The sequence below is a fragment of the Ctenopharyngodon idella genome, chromosome 5, assembly GCF_019924925.1.
Source record: "Ctenopharyngodon idella isolate HZGC_01 chromosome 5, HZGC01, whole genome shotgun sequence".
NCBI lineage: Eukaryota > Metazoa > Chordata > Actinopteri > Cypriniformes > Xenocyprididae > Ctenopharyngodon > Ctenopharyngodon idella.
In genome coordinates, this window is record NC_067224.1 from 8797128 (window position 1) to 8816859 (window position 19732).

Here is a 19732-nt window from a genome sequence, read left to right on the forward strand (position 1 = left end):
TGCTGTCCCGTGAGTCGCGCAGCATTGCCACACAGATTTTGATAGGTGGTCAGCAATAATAAAACAGGCAGTGTGCCAAAGGTGTTGGATATTAGGTAGTTGTGAGTGCAGGAGCTAAGTAAATTGTTATTTCTCAGATAAACTAGTATAATGATAATAATATTTCTGAGCTATAGACGCGTAAGTTGCCGAATTTATGGACACACAGAAGAAAGCCTCTAGGCTCTGCCTCGATATGGTAGCCTATGTGTCAAGTCATTCGTTAGTCTGGCTGTTTGATGAGAAAGAGATAAAGATTAAGATTAAATGTAAATTTAAAAGAGATTATATGTAGTTGCAATAAACGTTGCAATCCATCGCAGCGAAGGACTATTATTCTGCTGCGCTGAACTGCGGAAGAACTGATGACGGCACCGTTTAATATTTGGTTGACCAATCAGCGGAAAGGGGTGTTTCATTCCCGCCCACATGTAGAGATCAAATATTCAAGTTGTTTATTCATTTTCTACCCCTAAACGAAAAAAAAAAAAAAAAAAAAAGAAAAAAAAAAAAAAAAAAAAAAAAATCAAGCCGAATTCTTGTTTTTTGTTTTGTTTGAAAAAAATGAAAAATGAAAAAGGTGCCGTTTTTTCATTTTCTGATTTCAATATTACATCAAAAAACGAATGACCAAAATGACCCGGACCCGGGACCCTCCCCCACGGACCAACCTGTGCAAAGGCCTCAGTTACCACGGCCCATCAAATAAGGCTTAGTTTTATTGACCAAAACTATGTGGCCATGTGAAAAAGCAGAGACAAAGAGACCCACAGAAAACCCTCAAAACAGACTTACCTGCATTAATTTATAGATGAACTGATCTATAAATGAACATGCATCCCAAGACATTGGGTTTATGATTATGACTGTTTTGTGCAGCGTCTTGTGTATTCTTTTGTAATGCATATTTTAGGATAACCAATGGTTAACGTAACTTCAGTTATGCCATGTTTAGTGTCTATGGGTTCGTATCGTGAAGATTTAAATGCTTGTGCATATGATGTGTCGATACCTGTGCAACATATCAGTATTACAGGAATCTTTAATAGTTTCTTGTCCATCTGTAACCAATCCAGTTACATGCACACAATCTGCTCAAGACAAAAGAATAGTAAACTTTCCTGTCGGAAGCTCATGTATGATTGGTCCACTGACCCAGAGGAGGAATGGCCAGCACCGGATCTTAAAAGCCAGTGCACAATGCTCCTCCCTCTCTCTCTTGCTTCTTTGATGGACTGATGCCCTGCAGGGTGGCCTCTTCAGGCCAAGGCCTGTGGGCCTGGGCCTGGTCTTGCATCCCAGCCATGTGCTTAACTAGGAGAGAAAAGGACTCTTTCCCACTAAGATTCAAACTAACCATGCAAGTTTGTCATCGGTTCTTCATTCAACGCAAAAGATATCGATTGCCACTTTAGCACCATCGGACTGAGCTCTCAGGACTTTCTACTGCAACGGTATATTTGGGACGCTCTTCAAAAAGGCAGAGGCCTAATGCAAGTATCGTACAATATACTAAATTGCTGCTAGTTAGTTAAAGTTGTGAACCTCCTTTGTTAACAAAGGAGTTTTGTAAATAATACTGATGATTCTTCCCAGGTTTTGGGCTTCTCCATAGCTCCATTTCCTGTTCCCACTTCGGTTCCACTCTATCATTCCTTATTTTACCTGTGTATGTGTAACGGAGGCCAGCTAGTAGTCCCTGTGCGAGTAAACCTCACTCCTCTGATCTCAAGAGATGCTCTAGCGACTGACGCTAGAGGTTGCAGCCTTTAGCCTCCTTGTTAGAGCGTCCGTCTCCGACACCAGAGACCCAGGTTCAAGGCCTGCCCAGAGCGGGGCGAGAAGGACCTGGGTAGAGGAGTTACATATGTATGTGTTTTTTAGTTTAGTTGTGTGTTTGTGATTTAGTTATTAAAACTTGTGCACAATACATATTTGGTTCTGACTCCCCATCTGTGAATAAATTGGCTCTTAAATGATTTAAATCCTATTACCAGCTCTAAGCACTGTAAATGCTAAGAAAGAATTTTTTTTCTATGGCCATGAAAAATACCCTTCTCTTAGAATTAATTAATAATCAATACTGAGTGTTCACAGAATGAACTGATTGATTGATTGTAATTTTAATGTAGCTACATCAAGTTAATCTGATTAACTGATTCAAATATTCATAATTAGTCATAATTAATAATCATAATGAGTTATGAATAATTATTAATATTTCCCCTTTGAGTTAATTCGCTACACCTTAGGCCCGACAGTGGAAACATGGCTATTGTCACAGTTGTAAACACAACGGCTTGCTTCTTCCATAAAGGGGTTTGGCGTCACGGCATCTTTGTTTCCAGGTGGACCATTTAAGAAAGCGACTAGTCTCCCGGAAATCCAGTAGAATTTAACCAATCAGATGACGACTTCGAAACTCCTGAAGTGTTTACAATTTTGTGTGCCATATGCATCAGACATTGAGCCAATGGTCCGTGGCCGTGACGTCTGAGGCTGAGACTAGGTACTAGTACCTTTTTAAAGATACAAGTACTTATTCATTAGATATTAGTAGTTATTAGATACCACCTATTAAATATATACTAGTACTAGTACCTATTCATTAGATAAAAGTAAATATTTGATAGATTCTAGTACACATTTATTAGATACTAGTAACTGTGTATTAGATACTAGTTCTTTTTTAAATTGTGACTATTGTATTGTTACAGTAACACATTTAAAATTTTTCCCATTGATTATGGGGATCTGTCATTCAGATATCGACCATTCAGTTCAGACTAGTATGTATTACAGTTGTGACTATATGTATTTATTATACTAGTAGTTATTCATTAGGTACTTATACGAGTGTAAGGGATGCTCAGAGGGTTCGGTTAAGCATTAGCGGAAATGGTGGGAGTTTCTGGTTAGAGAAACTGGAGCTAGAGAGTGTCCCAGCTGGACACTATTTTGGATTATTTCTGCATGTATGCGGTATTAAAGGCATTTGCCTATAGGGGTGTGTTCTACAATAAACAGAGAAAACAAAATACAATATAAAATTTGCTAATATAAACAATATTACGGATAGCATAAAAAGAATGGACATTATACAAAATGGAAGTAACAGTAAATCAGGTTATTAAATGTTAAATATGAGGTAGTATCTGTAAACCTATAGCTTCACATTACTTTGGTAAAGTGTATTCAAGTTGCAGATAAATAGTTGCATTCAAGTATTTAACATTTAAATATATAACATAAATAGGGGTGCAAATTTTGCTTACATATCTAAATAATAGCATCAAACAAGCTTCAACATTTGACTTGACACAGACTTGGTCAGCATGCTATTTACATGAAAATATAATTATTATTCAAATTATTATTTGAAATAGTACACTTCACGATTGACAGTAACAAAATTTACAGAATATTTAAGTTTGAACAGCACAGAGTGCAAACTTAGAGTGATTGATTAAGATAACTTCTTAATCACTTACCAGAACAACAAACATGTAGTCCATATTGTGCAAGAAGACAATGACAATATCTCCACCTAGAATGCCCCCTGACTTGTCTTGTTCAAGCATTTAATAAAATTATATACATAAATACACCTCCAGGGGGAGTTGTTGGGCTTTCGTACAGTCCTAGTTCTTATTTTTTAGATACTAGTACCTATTATTAGATACTAGTACTTAAATACTAAATTGTATCGTTTAATACTAGTCCATATCCGACTTTTGTACATATTAAATAGATACTAATATTTGTTTATTGCATACTAGTATTTATTCATTAGATACTAGTACCTATTAAATGCATACTAGTACTTATTTTTTTAGCTATTAGTATCTAATAAATAAGTACTAGTAACATAAAAATAGATAACAGTACGTTTTAAGGAATAAATGTTAAAACGGCTTGCCATATTCCTCCCCTGAATCGTACACAATCCTCCAGTCCAACAGATGGCGCTAACGACACTTCTGTCTGCATTACTATGTGTCTGCGAAGGAAGTAAGGGACTGGCAGCTTAGAAAATAAACAAAAGACGAGCTCAGATTAATAAATGTTTTTTTAGGTTAACCATAATCTTTTAATCACGTTTGTGCAGTCTTTAGGTTGATCTATCAGCAAGGACTGTCCGATTAGCCATGAATCCAGACCTATCGCTGCGAGTAAGCGTCTTCTCCGAACAAGGAGGAAGGAAATACATGGAGGATTTAACTGAGGTGATAGTGGAGCTGGAACCCAGCGACGATGAGCTGCAAGCGGCCGGACACACTGATCCAAAGCCGGACCAAGAGCCTGTCTCTGAAAGCGACCCGCCGGACTGTACAAACAAGCCTTTACCAGTTATGATAACGTGGAGAAACACACTGTCGACCGATGAGACCGACGGTACAGAGGAGCCCCTGACTCAACCGGCTGCAGCGGACAGCAGGAGATCGGTCGCATTCTTCGCTGTGTTTGACGGTCACGGAGGGCGGGAAGCCGCGCTGTTTGCTCGAGATCACCTCTGGGATTTTCTAAAGAAGCAGCGGGGCTTTTGGTCTAAGGATTACCGGAAAGTTTGTGCCGCAATACGCAAAGGCTTCATCGCATGTCATCATGCAATGTGGAAAAAGCTTCGTAAGTAACATTCAAGACTATTTCCCATGACATTAATCCTTTTAAAAATGTCTAACTACTTTGTTAGTAGCTCCGATTATAAGGTTATGATTATCAACAGTGTAATTTAAGACCTCCAGGCAATTTTTAGCTCCTGAAATCACATGCGTGTTAAAATTATTCTTATGGTAAGACAGATGAAGATAAATAAAGGGGCTGCGATTGTGTAAATTAGCAGTCGCACTCGCAATAATACACTTTTTGAAATTGGGCGCCACGCTGTATGCTTACTGCAGAAAAGACGAAAAAAAATCGAATGGATGGGTCGCAGTGCGCATGCGCGGAACAGCGTAGTCTATTTACTTATTAGTTTGACAGACAGCAGGTGTATCTAAAAACTGTTGCAGACCTTTACACGCTTTTAGAGGGATGAAGCAAATACATTATACTACGGAAGCCCGTTTCTGCCACGGCTGAGTAAAAATATGATTCTGTAAGTCATAATAATTAGAAACTTCATAATAATTATGACTTAGTATCTCATTATATTGAGAAAATTACTCATCATAGTGACTTACTATCATTACATTGAGGAACTGTCCCATAACTGTGTCCTTAGTATTTTATAATAATGATAATGCTCTCATAAGTTAGTTATAATATTAAAAAAAAAAATTTTTTTTTTTTTTTATTTATTAACATCTTATTATAGTGAGAACCTTTCTCATAATAATGGCTTAATATCTGATCTGATGATGAGGAAGTTTCTTGTAAAAATGGGTTTCTCATAATAACGAGAGATTCTTGTTATGACTTGTATCTCATAATAATGAGAATCTTTCTCATAATCACTTAGTATCTGATAATAAGAATCTTTCTCATAAATAATAGACATCTCATTGTGAGAAGCTTTCTTGTAATAATGAGAAACTTTGTTAGTATCTTAGTATCTCATAAGGCTACACGATATTGAAGAAAAATGCAATATGCGATAACTCATTAAATGTGTTATGCAATACGATAATGCTTTGTGTGTAAAATAAATTTAAATGATATTTAAATATATGAAAATGATATAACCAACATATGTTTCACATTCTATTTTTTAAGAGAAGAAAGCAAGTACTTCGCTTATTGCGCTCCATAACATTAAGCATGTTACACAAATGTAAAAGTCATGTGTCCAGTCTATTCTCTGCGGTCTGCTTTGACCATAGACTGTAAAAAAAAATATGGATGTAGTAAACCAATATCTTTCAAAACGGTCAATATAGTGGATAAATAAAACAATGTTAAGTAAAATTAAATAGTTAAAGTCTACTGTATGTGCTGGTTTGAGTCTCATCACTAGCTGCAGTCATTTCCTCATCTAATAAATAAAGCATCTTCGATCAGCAACTACCTGCTAATGCACTCACATTCACGTGAAGTATCCTTGTTGACAAATTTTGGGTGAGTAAAGGCAAAATGCTCAAGATATAGTATCTTCAATGCCCTTAGATGGCGATATCACTTCTTTATAGCAGAAATAAACTGCTGCAGAAAAAGTTAGCTGCCATGAAAAATGTAATTTGTAATTGCATTACTCATCACAAATGTAGTGGAGTAAAAAGTACATTTACTTGCTCAAAAATGTAGTCAAGTAGAGAGTAAAAGTTGTACTGAGTATCAAAGATATTGGCAACTACAAAGTTGATATATTGATATATTGTCCATTGTTTGTGTCATATTTCTTCTGAATGATCTGCTCTCCATCATCGTTATTTAAGAAATTATGCTACCTCAGCAGCGTTTATGTTGTAAAACTGTATATGATCATATACATTAGACTCTCACAAACAAATGAGCCCGTGTCCAAAGTATAATTTTTCAAAATAGTGCATCAGTTTTAGTTATAATATCCAACCAGTGCTGTCGGAGTTTGTGGAGTCTTGAGAGGGCTCACAGACAGCAGCGGCAAACCTGTCAGTCAAGTGACCACACCCTTAATTATGCAGAACTTTAAGGCTTAATATAATTTAAACAGATGAGTTATAAAAAAATTCACCCCCTCAGAGTTGTCATGAAGGGCAAAATTAGCTGTATAAACCAAAACCACAATTTGATCCAGACTGTAAACATGTTTTTTCTGCTGTAAAGTTGGGAATTTTACCATGGGACTCAATGAGATTTTGCTCTCTTTTGGAGCCTGTCCCTAGCGGCAAGTCGATGAATCGCAGTTTAAGTCACTTTCGTACTGGCTTCAAGAGAAACTGGGGGAGGTTGCCGCTTGGCTTTGACCTAAAACATAGACTTTTCGTAATCTTTTGAAGTATTAAAATCATTCAGTTAATCGCAAGCCACTGCGATATGCATATCGCAATATGTACATTGTGATTTTTCAATAATTTCGATACATCGTGCAGCCCTATCTCATTATAATGAGAAACTTTCTCATAATAATGATTACTTAAAAAAATTTAGATATATATATAGTACCTTGCACACCCAAATCTGTAGCGGATTCGCACACCCCTTGAACTTGCTGAATCACTTAATAGCTTTAATACGCAACGTTTGAGTTAACAAAACTTCCTCAGGCAATAATAATGACTTAAAGGGTTAGTTCACCCAAAAATGAAATTTCTGTCATTAATTACTCAGCCTGATGTCATTCCACACCCGTAAGACCATATTTTTGATGAAATCCGAAAGTTTTTTTTTTATCTCTCATAGAAAGCAAGATATTGTTGATTAAAGTCATTATTTTTTTTGTTTTTGCGCACAAAAAGTCACTTCATAACATTAAGGTTGAACCACTGCAGTCATATTGACTATTTCAATAATGTTTTTACTACTTTTCTGGACCTTGAATGACGGTAATAACGTCCTTTTCTATGGGAGATAAAAAACCTCTTAGATTTTATGAAAAATATCTTAATTTGTGTTCCGAAGATGAACGAAGTTCTTACGGGTGTGGAATGACATCAGGGTAATTAATTAATGACAGAAATGTCATTTTTGGGTGAACTGAACTAACCCTTTAACATCTCATAATAATGACTTAGTACCAGAATATATGAGTGGAGTGGAGTGGAGCGGCAAAAATTTCCGCTCCGCACTCTAAGCATTTCATAATCACTCCGCTCCGGGTTCACTATTTTCCGCTCCTCGCTTCCTCCCCGCTCCGTCCTCTCTAATTCCTCGCTCCATGGGAAAAAAAAATGTGCCTAATTACCACTCTGCTGTTAATTTTGATTTTTTTATATCACAAACATCTGTGCAGAAGACGCAGTGTAAAATAAATACACAGTAGCCTACTATAAGGAAAAACAAACTTATTGGAATAGTAATATTAGCTCAAACCAATAATGAACTATCGTTTTGCTCACTTTAAAAAAATGCTGGATGAGCATAACAGCCTAATAATAAATTACCAAAACGAAAAACATCACATTACCAAATGAAAAAAAAAGCAACTACAGTCCCATAGACATGTAGACGTAAGTACGTATACTGTAGTGAGCTAAATGAAGGAACGCGCTTGTGATTTTAAAAAAGTTTTTCAGAAGTTGAACTTGACACAGAGTTTTAAAACGCGGCGCGAGAAACTGAAGAAGCAGATGACATGCGGTCAAAGACGCCTGTTTAACGCATTAATCTATAAGTTTAGATGGAAAACGAAATTCTCTTTATTTTTTTTTTTCACCACGAGGCTAGCTAGGGCGAACAAAGCGCAAGAATTTATATTAAAATCTATATTATTTGACGTTTATAACATGAGTGAATATTCAAAAGATCAGGGTAGCTTACTCAGATTACAATACAAAAGAAGACAATATGTTATCTTCTGTTGTATCTACAGCTCTGTTGTTATCTTCTGAAATATTCCAAGATGTCTCTAAAGTCTGCAGTCTTTTGCTTCATATTTCATTACTCTCCAATTTGATGGTTGATTCCTATTGAGAACCTCAGGGATGACGTGTTTTTGTAGGCCAACCGGAAGTTAGCGGCGCACGGGTTCCCTCGATCAAAAGCCAATGCATTTTTCCCATAGACTTTTGGAAAATCGCAAAAAATAAGCTCTGTGTTTTACAAAGGGTTATGACACTTACGCGTTTTGTGTAGGTGTCATATCTTATCACTCTCACGGACCTTCACCTGGTCTGTTCCTGGTTGGCGGAATGACCTACCACGCTCTATCCGAGCAGCTGAGTCTTTGGCCATTTTCAAAAAACTGCTAAAAACATATCTTTTTGTTTCTCGATTTTCTATTCTTTCTTCATATATTTGCGTATATATTTAAAAAAAAAAAAAACCCAACTTAGCTACGAGCACTTTACTGATGAAACTGTGACTTGACACAGCACTTACATACTGTTGTACTCATGTTGATTTGATTGCTTCTACTATTCTCATTTGTAAGTCGCTTTGGAGAAAAGCGTCTGCTAAATGACTAAATGTAAATGTAATGTAAATGTTTTGTCTATCAAGATAATCTTTACAAATTAACACAACATTTATACATTTTGAAGCCTAAATAAAGTCGTCAGATATAACAGTAGGCTATAAACGGACTACAGCACACAATGGTCGCGGATCAACGTCACCACCACCAAGCTTCCTCAAACTTTATTTAGAAAACAACTTTATTTAAAAACATGCTCGCTGATTATGATCTGCGCTGTGTATGAATACTTATTCACTTTTTCATGAGAAATGCTGTCCAAAATGTCCTGTTTGTCATGATGACGTCTAAAGTCCCCGCCAAAGGAAGTAGTCCCTTTTAGCAATTTGTTAGCAACCACCATTTTTAAGACACAATAAAGGTTTAAAAAAAATCTCAAGCGGGTTATAACTGGTGTGTTTTATGTCATAGATCAAAACGTGAAAATATTTAGAGCCTTTGTTAACCACAGACCTTATTTCAGGCGATTTAGCAAAAACCCATTCAAAAAAACCCATTGACTTCGGGGCGATGGAACCGGAAGTCCTAAAATTCTAACTCGCTTCCGGGTTTTGCCTACAAAAACACGTCATCACTGAGGTACTCTATTCCTACGCGCACGCCGTACCTGAACGTGCAATGACTCCTCCCCCAGTAAAACCATTGTTTATATACATTTACAACATTTATTAACCGTTTTTATTTTTTGTTCACTTTGTTCAATGTAATATTTAAGAAAATCCATCTTTCTTAACACATGAATTCATTTATGCTATTATGCAGTTGCATTATAGGCGGTTAACATGAGTTGTGCACGTGATGGAGCGGTAGCGGAGCGCTCTTGGAGCGAGAGAAAACCACGACGCTCCGACATTCAAAAAATCCGCTTCTCGCTCCGGGAAAAATCACGGTGCTCCGCTCCCACTCCGCTCCCACTCCGCTCCACTCACATACTCTGCTTAGCTTAGTACTGAATAAAAAATAGCGACATCTGTTGGTCAAAGCTGTGTAAATGCAAGAACACAGCAAATATGAACATTTTGCAAAACGGTTTTCATTAAAGTGTAATCTATAATATCTTTAGAAAACAATAAAGATAAAAGCTTATCATTATAATGAGATGTTAAGTCTTTATTAAGTGAAAGCTTGTCATTATTATGACTCGCAAAACTTGATTTTACACAACTGTGGTGAAAAAGGGCTTGCAATGTCTTGCTGCAGTAGTGTTTAACCCTCTGTCTGTTCTTCAGCTGAATGGCCAAAAACATTAACTGGCCTCCCCAGTACCTCGGGCACTACAGCCAGTGTGGTGGTCATCAGAGGGGACCGCATGTTTGTGGCTCACGTCGGGGACTCGTCTGTCGTGCTGGGTGTGAGGGAAGATCCCGCTGATAAAGTCATCAAAGCTGTGGAGGTCACACAAGACCACAAGCCCGAGCTCCCGAAAGAGAAGCAGAGAATTGAGGGTCTGGGAGGCAGGTAAGTGCTTGATGTTTGTTGAGTACTTTCAAGCCATCATAAGAATCAATGTCTTGGATAACATGCAGTCTTTTCCTCTTTTGTGTGTGAGTGTAGTGTGGTGAAGAAGTCTGGTGTGAACCGTGTGGTGTGGAAGAGGCCTAGGCTAACACACAACGGCCCAGTCAGAAGGAGCACCCCGATCGATCAGATCCCCTTCCTCGCTGTTGCCAGAGCTCTGGGTAAACTGTCACTCCAATATATTAAATATTGAGTAATATGTGGTTTGTACTGACTTCAGTTCTCATTTAAAAGTCAAAAGGCATTACTTTAAATGGTGTTGTTTAGAAGGATTATGCAAACTGTGTTGCCTGTAAAATCCATTACAATCAAATTCAGTGCATATTCACTATTCATCATCAGGGATAGTTCACCCAAAAATGAAAATTCAGTCATCAGTTCTGGCATCACCCTCATGTTGTTCAACTTTGAAATACAAATGAAGATATTTTTAATGAAACCGGAGAAATTTCTGTCCCTCCATTGAAAATCAGTTCACACTTCTTATGATTCAAGTGGTTTAGATCCAAGTCTTCTGAAGAGACACGGTCACTGATGAACAGATTTAATTTAGGTTTTTATTCATACGCTGAAAAAAAAAATTATAATGTAGAAACAATTTTCACTCAGAAATTGCTAGTAAATTTTAACAATTACAGAGAAACAGCAAGTAACATTGAATTATCTGTGAAATTTTGAAGTTAAAAGATTGAAATTTTCTTGTAAAACATATTCCAGTAATCTGCTTTGTTTACAACTTTGATTTTTTTTTTTTTTTTTTTACTATATATAAACTTTGAGCACATCCAATGTGCTAAACAGAAGCTGAACTCTACTTGCTTGACTTCCAAAAACAAACCTCATTGGTTCTTGTGAAAGCTTGAACATGTTTGCGTGAGCTGAGAGAACAAGCAGGATTACTTTTATGATGTTTTTGAACTTTTTAAAGCATTGAAGTTTTGGGTGAATAGGCTTTCAGTGGAGGAGAACAAAAACCTCTGGTTTCATTTAAAATATCTTCATTTGGGTTTTGAATGTGAACAAAAGTCTTATGGCTATGGAATTACATGAGGGTGAGTATTATGACAGTTTTCATTTTTGGGTGAAGTAACTCTTTAATTTCCACCACAACATCTCACCTCATATCACCAACTATCGTTGAAAATTAATGATTTCTGGTTGCTTTGTTGCTGCAGATTTCTGAAAGGGTGTTTTAAGAAATGGAGGTTAGTTTACCAAAAAATGAAAATTCAGTAATCTTTTATTCACCCAGGTGTTGTGCCAAACCTGTATGATGATCTTCCTTCTGTGGAACACAAAAAAAAGTTATTTTGAAGAATGGAAATGTTTATGAACTGTATAATACAGTATGGAAAAAACATTCTTCAAAATATGTTCTTTTACTTTCTTCTGTGGCCCACAGAAGAAAGTAAGTCATACAGGTTGGGCACAACATGAGGGTGATAAAATGATGACAGAAGTTTTGTTTTTGAGTGAACTATCACTTTTATCTTAAAGCTGAGATGGGATCAGCAGACTTTTTCTGCATTTTTTTTTTTTTTTAGCTGATGGCCCTTAGTTACAGAATTTAGAGCTTTTTCCTGAAGCTTTTCTAGAATTTCCAGGATATTTTTTTATTGGCAAATGCTACTGTATCCAAATAATGTTGTAAACGTGTCTGTGCAGGTGATCTATGGAGTTATGACTTCTACAGTGGAGAGTTTGTGGTGTCTCCTGAGCCTGACACCAGTGTGGTGACCCTTGACCCAAGACGGCATCGTTACATCATCGTTGGCAGTGACGGCCTTTGGAACATGGTGCCACCACAGGAGGCAGTGACTGTGTGCCAGAGCCATGATGAAGCTGTGGTATGAAAAAATTAGTTTCTAACCACATAATGTGCTATTCAAACTTCTCACTGCTATTGGAGTTCATTTCTAAAGGCCAGTTGTAGTTCTAGTTCTAAAGGGGCAACTTTTTGAGCAATGTTGTCAGGCAATCTTCTTGAGCGATGACACTTTCCCATTGAGAATGGGCAACAAATTTCTATCTGGATACTTTAGATTGATTTTTGTTTCCCATTCTCAATGGGAAATTGCCCAAGCATCATCGCTCGGCGAGATTGCCCGGCAACATTGCTCAAAAAGTTGCCCCGTGTATCATCACCTTAAGAGTAGTTCTCAGATATAGTTCTAAAAATCATTCTAAATGTAAAAGAATAGCAGAGTCCGACACCACAATGGCACAGAGAAACAATATAGTGGGAATCACTTTCAGAACGATTTTTTTCCAGCTGATGAACGATAAAAATATTGACAGTCAGAATCCGAATCCATCCTGCTTTAAAGAGCTCAAACTTTTAAAGCAGCAGATGACAAACCTGCAGCTTGTGCTTAGAATAAACAGAGCATTATCGTTCATTGGTGTGGACGCTAATGTAGTTATTGTCATAGTTATCTTTATAGTTATCATTCTTGGTGTGAATGGGCCTTAAGAGTGTGTGTTTTACACCCTACAGGCACCCTTCGGGATGTCGGTTGCACGTCGGTTGGGGTGCCATGCGTTGATGCGATGGCGTCAGAGGATGCTACGTGCAGACAACACCAGCGTCATAGTTATCGCCCTTCCTGAGCCTGGCAAACCCCACCTACCTATGCACAGAGATGAGGTCATACTCAGCCTAGCAGAGGGCCCGCACTGTGACCCAGCAACAGGGTCCCGCTCCAACACACCACTCATCAAGGTAAAATCAGATACACATGCTTAAAACTACACTTTGACAAGCAATGGCAGTCTGAGGTTTTTTTCAGGAAACAAAATCCTAAAATGATTTTTTGCTATTCTGCTTGGTGCCACCAGTAGCGCAAATATGACACCCTACAATAGAGGGTATGTGCATGACGTCACAGTAGGCGGGAGTTACTGCAGTTACACGCACTGTGTGGCAGTAGGACTGAGTGGCAGTGTTAGTGTTCAGCGTGAATGCTGCGAATAACACACAAAACACATCTAAAATGGGAAAGAGCTTCGCGATTGACTGTACAAATAGATTCAACAGGAAATCAGAGCCATCTTTTACAGACTGCTGAAAGTTACAGAGAAGTGAAAAAGAGATAGATAGATAGAGAGAGAGAGGCACAAATTAGTTCTTAAATAGTCAGTTCATAGTGCGGAACTCTGTATCATCATCTATCTGATGGTAACAGCTGACAGTTATCCAGATAACTTTAAAAGTTTCTGCAAAATATATTGAAATAACCAGAATATCCAAGCCTGAAGTGTGACAAGGCGTCAAGTTAAATTTGTTTAGCTCTTCACGATAACACAATGTTTCCAAGTAGCTTTACAGAAGGTCATAATTTTATGTCTATAGTGCTTTAACAATTTTTAGGGCTGGGCGGTATGACAATATATAGTGTCCTAACCTGTTCCCGGAGGGCCAGTCCTGCAGAGTTTAGCTCCAACTTGCCTCAACACACCTGCCTAGAAGTTTCTAGTATGCCTTTTAAGACCTTGATTAGCAGGTTCAGGTGTGTTTAATTGGGGTTGATCATCCGGATTTAGATCTATCTATATTGTATTTATAGTGTTGTCTAGCAGGTAAAGCGTTCACAGGCTTTGCTTTATGTATTTTCCCGGCATTGAAATCAGGTACATATAAATGTCAGAAAACCCGATTCCTGGTTGCATGTCAGTGTCCATGGACCACTGGTTCTTTGGTGAGTTGTGAGGATCACTGTCGAGTCCAACTGCCTTTAATTTAAGAAGGTAATCGTTTGTTTTACTCCTGTTTTTGCAGTTACCAAAATTTCAGCCGCCATTACCATTACCAGTAAAATTTCTATTTTATATATAGTGCTTTGTACTGATTTCAACTCCATAGCAAAAACTATTGGAATACACTCCCTTTGACTACATAACTATTTTATTTTAACTATTTGTATATAAAAAATATTTAAAATAAATTAACAATTTATGCTAACATCAACTATAAGTAAATAATACATTGAAACTTTACCATGTAGCTTTCAAAAATGTTTTAATATTTATTAAATTAATTAATCATTGCTCTAAAATAAACTCAAGTAAAAGTCAGTAATAAAATGAGGAACAAAAACCCAAGTAATAGAACATCGAGTGTTTTTAGGCTTATGCTACTAAACGTATTCAGCCAGGACATTTGCACAGATCTGTTTTGTTTGATTTTTTTTATTTTGTCCCATCCATTTCTATGGTTATCACTATATCAATAGTTTATAGAGAAAATTTAGTTTCTACATTTAAATTGAAACCCATTTTGCTATGTGTGTAAACTTTTATTCAAATTATATACATTTCTATCTAAATTTTATTCAAATTATATACATTTCAGCGCAAGCTCACAGAGATCTGCACTCTTGCAAATTCGAACTGATGTTATAATCAAAGAAGCTGCCTACACTCACAATGAATCTCTTATTTATATTGTGCCCACACATTGTTGGTTATACTTTGTTTCTGCACTGATAGTGGCAAGACCATGCCAAACGAAGTGAGTGTGCATTAAAAATCAGGAATAGTGAGAGAACATTGTGCTTAGAATGTTTTTCATCTTCACACCAAACTTGGGTCTTCAACGGACAAGGTTTAAATCCTGTCTGGCTAGCATGCTTCCCGTAATGTTTATGTTCAATACTACAAAAAAATGTAAAAAGAAATGTAAAAAAAAAATGTTTTTGACAGAAGTGCAGCAGTGGGCACTAGTCAGTTCTGTCTGTATCTTGAGTCTGGTATTGTCACATTTAAAGGATTAGTTTACTTCAGAATTAAAATTTCCTGATAATTTACTAATGCCCATGTCATCCAAGATGTTTATGTCTTTCTTTCTTCAGTCGAAAAGAAATTAAGGTTTTTGAGGAAAACATTCCAGGATTTTTCTCCATATAGTGGACTTTAACAGTTACCAACGGGTTGAAGGTTCAAATTGCAATTTCAATGCAGCTTCAAAGGGCTCTACATGATCCCAACATGATCCCTTTTCTAAAAAAAAAAAAATGTATATACTTTTTAACAAATGCTCATCTTGTACTAGCTCTGCGATGCGCCATGCATTACGTAATCACATTGGAAAGGTCACGCGTGACGTAGAGTGAAAGTACAGATCCAGTGTCTACAAAGTGAACATGCAGTCAAACGCCCTTTACAAAAAAAAGGTAAAACAACGATGTTGGACGATTTTGAAGTTGGAGGAGAAAATGAGATGGAGTCATTCTTCTGCCTGCGCCATTTGTGACCTTTCCAGTGTGATTATGTAATGAGTAAGTTCTGCAGAGCTGTTCAAGACGAGCATTTGTGGTTAAAAAGTATGTACATTTTTATTTTTTTAGAAAATGACCGATCGTTTCGCTAGATAAGACCCTTATTCCTCGGCTGGGATCGTGTAGAGCCCTTTGAAGCTGCATTGAAACTGCAATTTGGACCTTCAACCCATTGTACCCCGGTGAAGTCCACTATATGGAGAAAAATCCTGGAATGTTTTCCTCAAAATCCATAATTTCTTTTCGACTGAAGAAAGAAAGACAAACATCTTGGATGACATGGGGGTGAGTAAATTATCAGGAAATTTTAATTCTGAAGTGAACTAATCCTTTAAACAACTCCAGTATCGACATGGTACCAAAGTACCAGTGCTTTTGACAACAATTCTCTGCAACTTCAAGCAGACGAAAACAGGAGTACATGATACGCTTGAACTTCAAGAGATTTCTGTACACTGTCCAGGCTCACAACTAATCAGAAGTTTTCAGATAAGACTTTTTACAGAGTTCCTGCTCATGGTAGCCACACTTTGGCTCCATGCCCACCAAAAGAGACTCTGACACACTGCTCATCAGTCCTGCCTGCTTTTCTCTGTCACTCTCTCCCTCTCTCTCTCTCTCCATCTCCCCCTTTCCCGATCGAGGCCTCCATTGTCAGAACAGTTCCGATGGAAGCCATGTCTCTGTGTTTGTTTGGCCCCAATGTGTTTGAAGCACGGCTCTTCCAGCTGCTCTTGGCTGTTTTGCTTTGGCTCAGAGAGTTGGAGAGTGGACAGATGTTTGTGTTTTTAATCCTTTTAAGTGGAGTGGATTTGAGGTTTAGGGAGGCCGCTTTGATCATTTTTCCTGTTTGCTCTTCTGGTGCTGTTATGATTTTGATAGAGGGGAAATGAAAAATACAGAACAGGGCAAGAGAATGCAAAAGAGCAGCCATGATGCGTTTCCCCTGTTGTAAAGTAGTGATGAAGACCAGACTTTAGATTCACTATATTTGTATTTTGTCTTTTAGAGTTGTTGCCATTTGTTTGCAGTTTGTATCTTTTCCATTTCTGGTACTTCCTTTGGGATTTTTTTTTTTTTAAACTTCACTTTTTTTTTTTACTTTTAATATTTATTTTAGGGATTCACAGATATTAAAATTCTGACCAATACTGATAAACCGAATTATTGGTATGACTGATATTACAATTCTATACTATTTTAACAATAAATTGAACACAAAAACTAAAAATAAATAGTGTCAAATGCTACATGATTATAGGCATCAAAACATGATGGAAAGTATGGAAAATTAATATTAATTTTGAGACTTGCTAAATATTACATTAAACAGTGTTAAATTATTATTGTTTTTAAATATTAACTTTAACTTTAAGCATTAGAGGATTGCAAAGTTAATCTAAATGAAAAAATATGGCAAATGAGCATGCATAGTTAAATATCCAAAAAAAAAAAAAAAAAAAAGGGATCAGGAAAGGTCTGCGAGATGGGACTCGAACTCGGGTCGCCCGAAGTGCAATGGCGCTATATGTCAGCGCGCTGCCCACAAGGCTATCGGCACCAACAAGGATGCATTAAATTGTTCAAAAGTGACAGTAAAGACTTTTACATTGTTACAAAAACATTATATTGCAAATTAATGCTGTTCTTTTCAACTTTCCAATCATCAAAGAATCCTGAAAAAAAATGTATCACGCGTTCCACAAAAATATTAAGCAGCAGAACTGTTTTCAACATTTATAAAAATAAACAAATGTTTTTGAGCACCAAATCAGCATATTAGAATGATTTCTGCAAGATCATGTGACACTGAAGACTGGAAGGATTCAGCTTTGTATCACAGAAATAAATTACATTTTAAATTACATTAAAATAGAAAACTGTAATAATAGTTCACAATATTATAATATTTTTACTACTAGCTTGGCAAGCTGCAATTTAAAAGTAGCCTTCCCAACATGTGTAATTTGTATATAACAAAATGCTAATTCTAGAGTCAGAAATGGGTAAAACACAAAATAACCATATCTTCGACCCTCTACAGACCCCGGATCCAGATCTGTCCTCAGCCAGCAGTGAATCTTTGCCTGCGCTGGAGAGGAGGAACGGTCTGTCAGGAGTGAGTCTCAGCGCAGAACCCCCATTAGAGGAAAACCTCCCTTACATTGAGCTCACGGACAAAGCTGCCTTGACTGTGTGCCCCAGTGAGGACAACTGGACCCCACAGATGCCCCTGTCCTCACCGGATGTGTCAAGTCCGGTGGGGAAGAGGCCCAGACGCAGCCCCCTCACCCCGAGCAGCTCCCGCCGGAGGACTGGGGAACGCTCCGCACCCAAACGCAACACCGGCAAGAGTCCCAAACGGACCCCCAGCGTCCCAATACTACAGCACCGCAAAGCAACCCTCTGTGTCTGCTGAACTCCTCCATCAGACTGCACACAAACCAGCAAAGATGGACGTTCAACCTACACCCTGGTCTCTGATGTTCTGCATGGTCACAAGAATAAATAACTGCTATTGTTTTGACTGTGCCACTGTTTTCATTTGTAATGTATGGCTTTTTTTTTTTTTAGTCTTGTGTTATCATTGTGTTTTTTTTCCCTTTCCTTTCCTTTCACTTTTAATGATGTGAATGTGAGGGTAAAAAAGAAATCTCCCTTTTAGCGTTTGGATTTATAGTTAGTTAGTTATTTTATATGAAAAAAAGAGAAAATAATGCAGATCAGTCTCTCAAAGGCATATTCATTTAAAAGATGTATTTAATCTTTTACCCTTTAAATTAAACAGCATTATTCAAGTCCATCTTTTAAATTTCATGAATTACTTGTACAGATTTTCTGAAAATGACCAAATAGTTGTAGACATACAATATATAATATTTTTATACTTGTTATATTTTTTCGAAATAACCAATTTTCTTGCCCCACAATACTTATGTGCACATTTGCCCATGCCAATATACTTTATTCTTTGTGCATTAAATATTTACACCAGTATTCAATGTATTTGTTAGCATTACCCTGTCTTTCTAATTTTGAGTTGCTGCATTTGTTTTCAGAGAGCATGAGTTGAAACTATCTGAGACATATCTCTGATCATCGGACTACAGAGCAATTGTTTTTTATCATTATTATTATTCTTTTTTTTATAAAACCTTTGTAAAGGGTGAGGATTGCATGTTCTGTTATATCCTTAGAAACTGGATTTTTCTTGGGGCGTGTTTTGTTTTTTGACTGTTGTATGATGGAATCTACATTTTCGTATGTATTTCGATATTGTAAGTTATTTAATATCAATAATGTCTGTTAATGTAAAGCAGATAACATCTTCCAACACCAGTTCCAGAGCTAATGTGATGTGTGGTTATAAGCTGATGTTTAGACCGAGGTGTTTGCCAGAGTGTACAGCACATTTTTAGCAAGAGGTTTGTTGCCCTATGTTTGAGACTTTTGTCTTTTGAAGAAGGTTTTCCAGTAAACTGTCAAAGTGGATAAAAAGTAACATTTTTATTGTGTTGTTTAATGAACTGTCACTATCTGCTATAGTGGCAGTTTTGGTTTGAGTACTTTGTGGTGTTGCCTGAATGACAGTTACAGTTTGATGGATTTAAATACATAGGGAGTTTATTAAAAAGACAAAAATCCAATTATATTGTGGTTGCATATTTCAAACACATCTGCAAAGGGCCTAAATTATTACATTTGAGGGGGGAAAGAATCGGTAACACTTTACAATAAGGTCTCATTTGTTAACATTAATGCATTAGCTAACAATGTGCAGTATATATATTTACAGCATTTATTATTCTTTGTTAACATTAGAAAAATCTAATTGTTCATTGTTTGT

The 19732-nt window shown here is 37.0% G+C and overlaps 1 protein-coding gene across 1 annotated transcript; it reads left to right on the forward strand.

Annotated features, from left to right (window-relative positions):
* Window positions 1-4014: 4014 nt before the first annotated feature.
* ppm1db (protein phosphatase, Mg2+/Mn2+ dependent, 1Db) lies at window positions 4015-19532 on the forward strand. Its single transcript, XM_051892909.1, has 6 exons — window positions 4015-4665; window positions 10321-10549; window positions 10646-10770; window positions 12275-12456; window positions 13107-13331; window positions 17930-19532. Exons 1-6 carry the CDS (start codon window positions 4188-4190, stop codon window positions 18302-18304), a joined length of 1614 nt encoding a protein of 537 aa, XP_051748869.1. The 5' UTR covers window positions 4015-4187; the 3' UTR covers window positions 18305-19532.
* The last annotated feature ends 200 nt before the right edge of the window (window positions 19533-19732 follow it).

Excerpts from the sequence above, each read along its gene's own strand:
- ppm1db (XM_051892909.1), top strand. The coding sequence starts at position 4,188 with ATGAATCCAGACCTATCGCTGCGAGTAAGCGTCTTCTCCGAACAAGGA. Across the intron at positions 10,771-12,274 it reads CGCTGTTGCCAGAGCTCTGG|GTGATCTATGGAGTTATGAC; the intron begins GTAAACTGTCAC and ends GTGTCTGTGCAG. Across the intron at positions 13,332-17,929 it reads CCAACACACCACTCATCAAG|ACCCCGGATCCAGATCTGTC; the intron begins GTAAAATCAGAT and ends GACCCTCTACAG.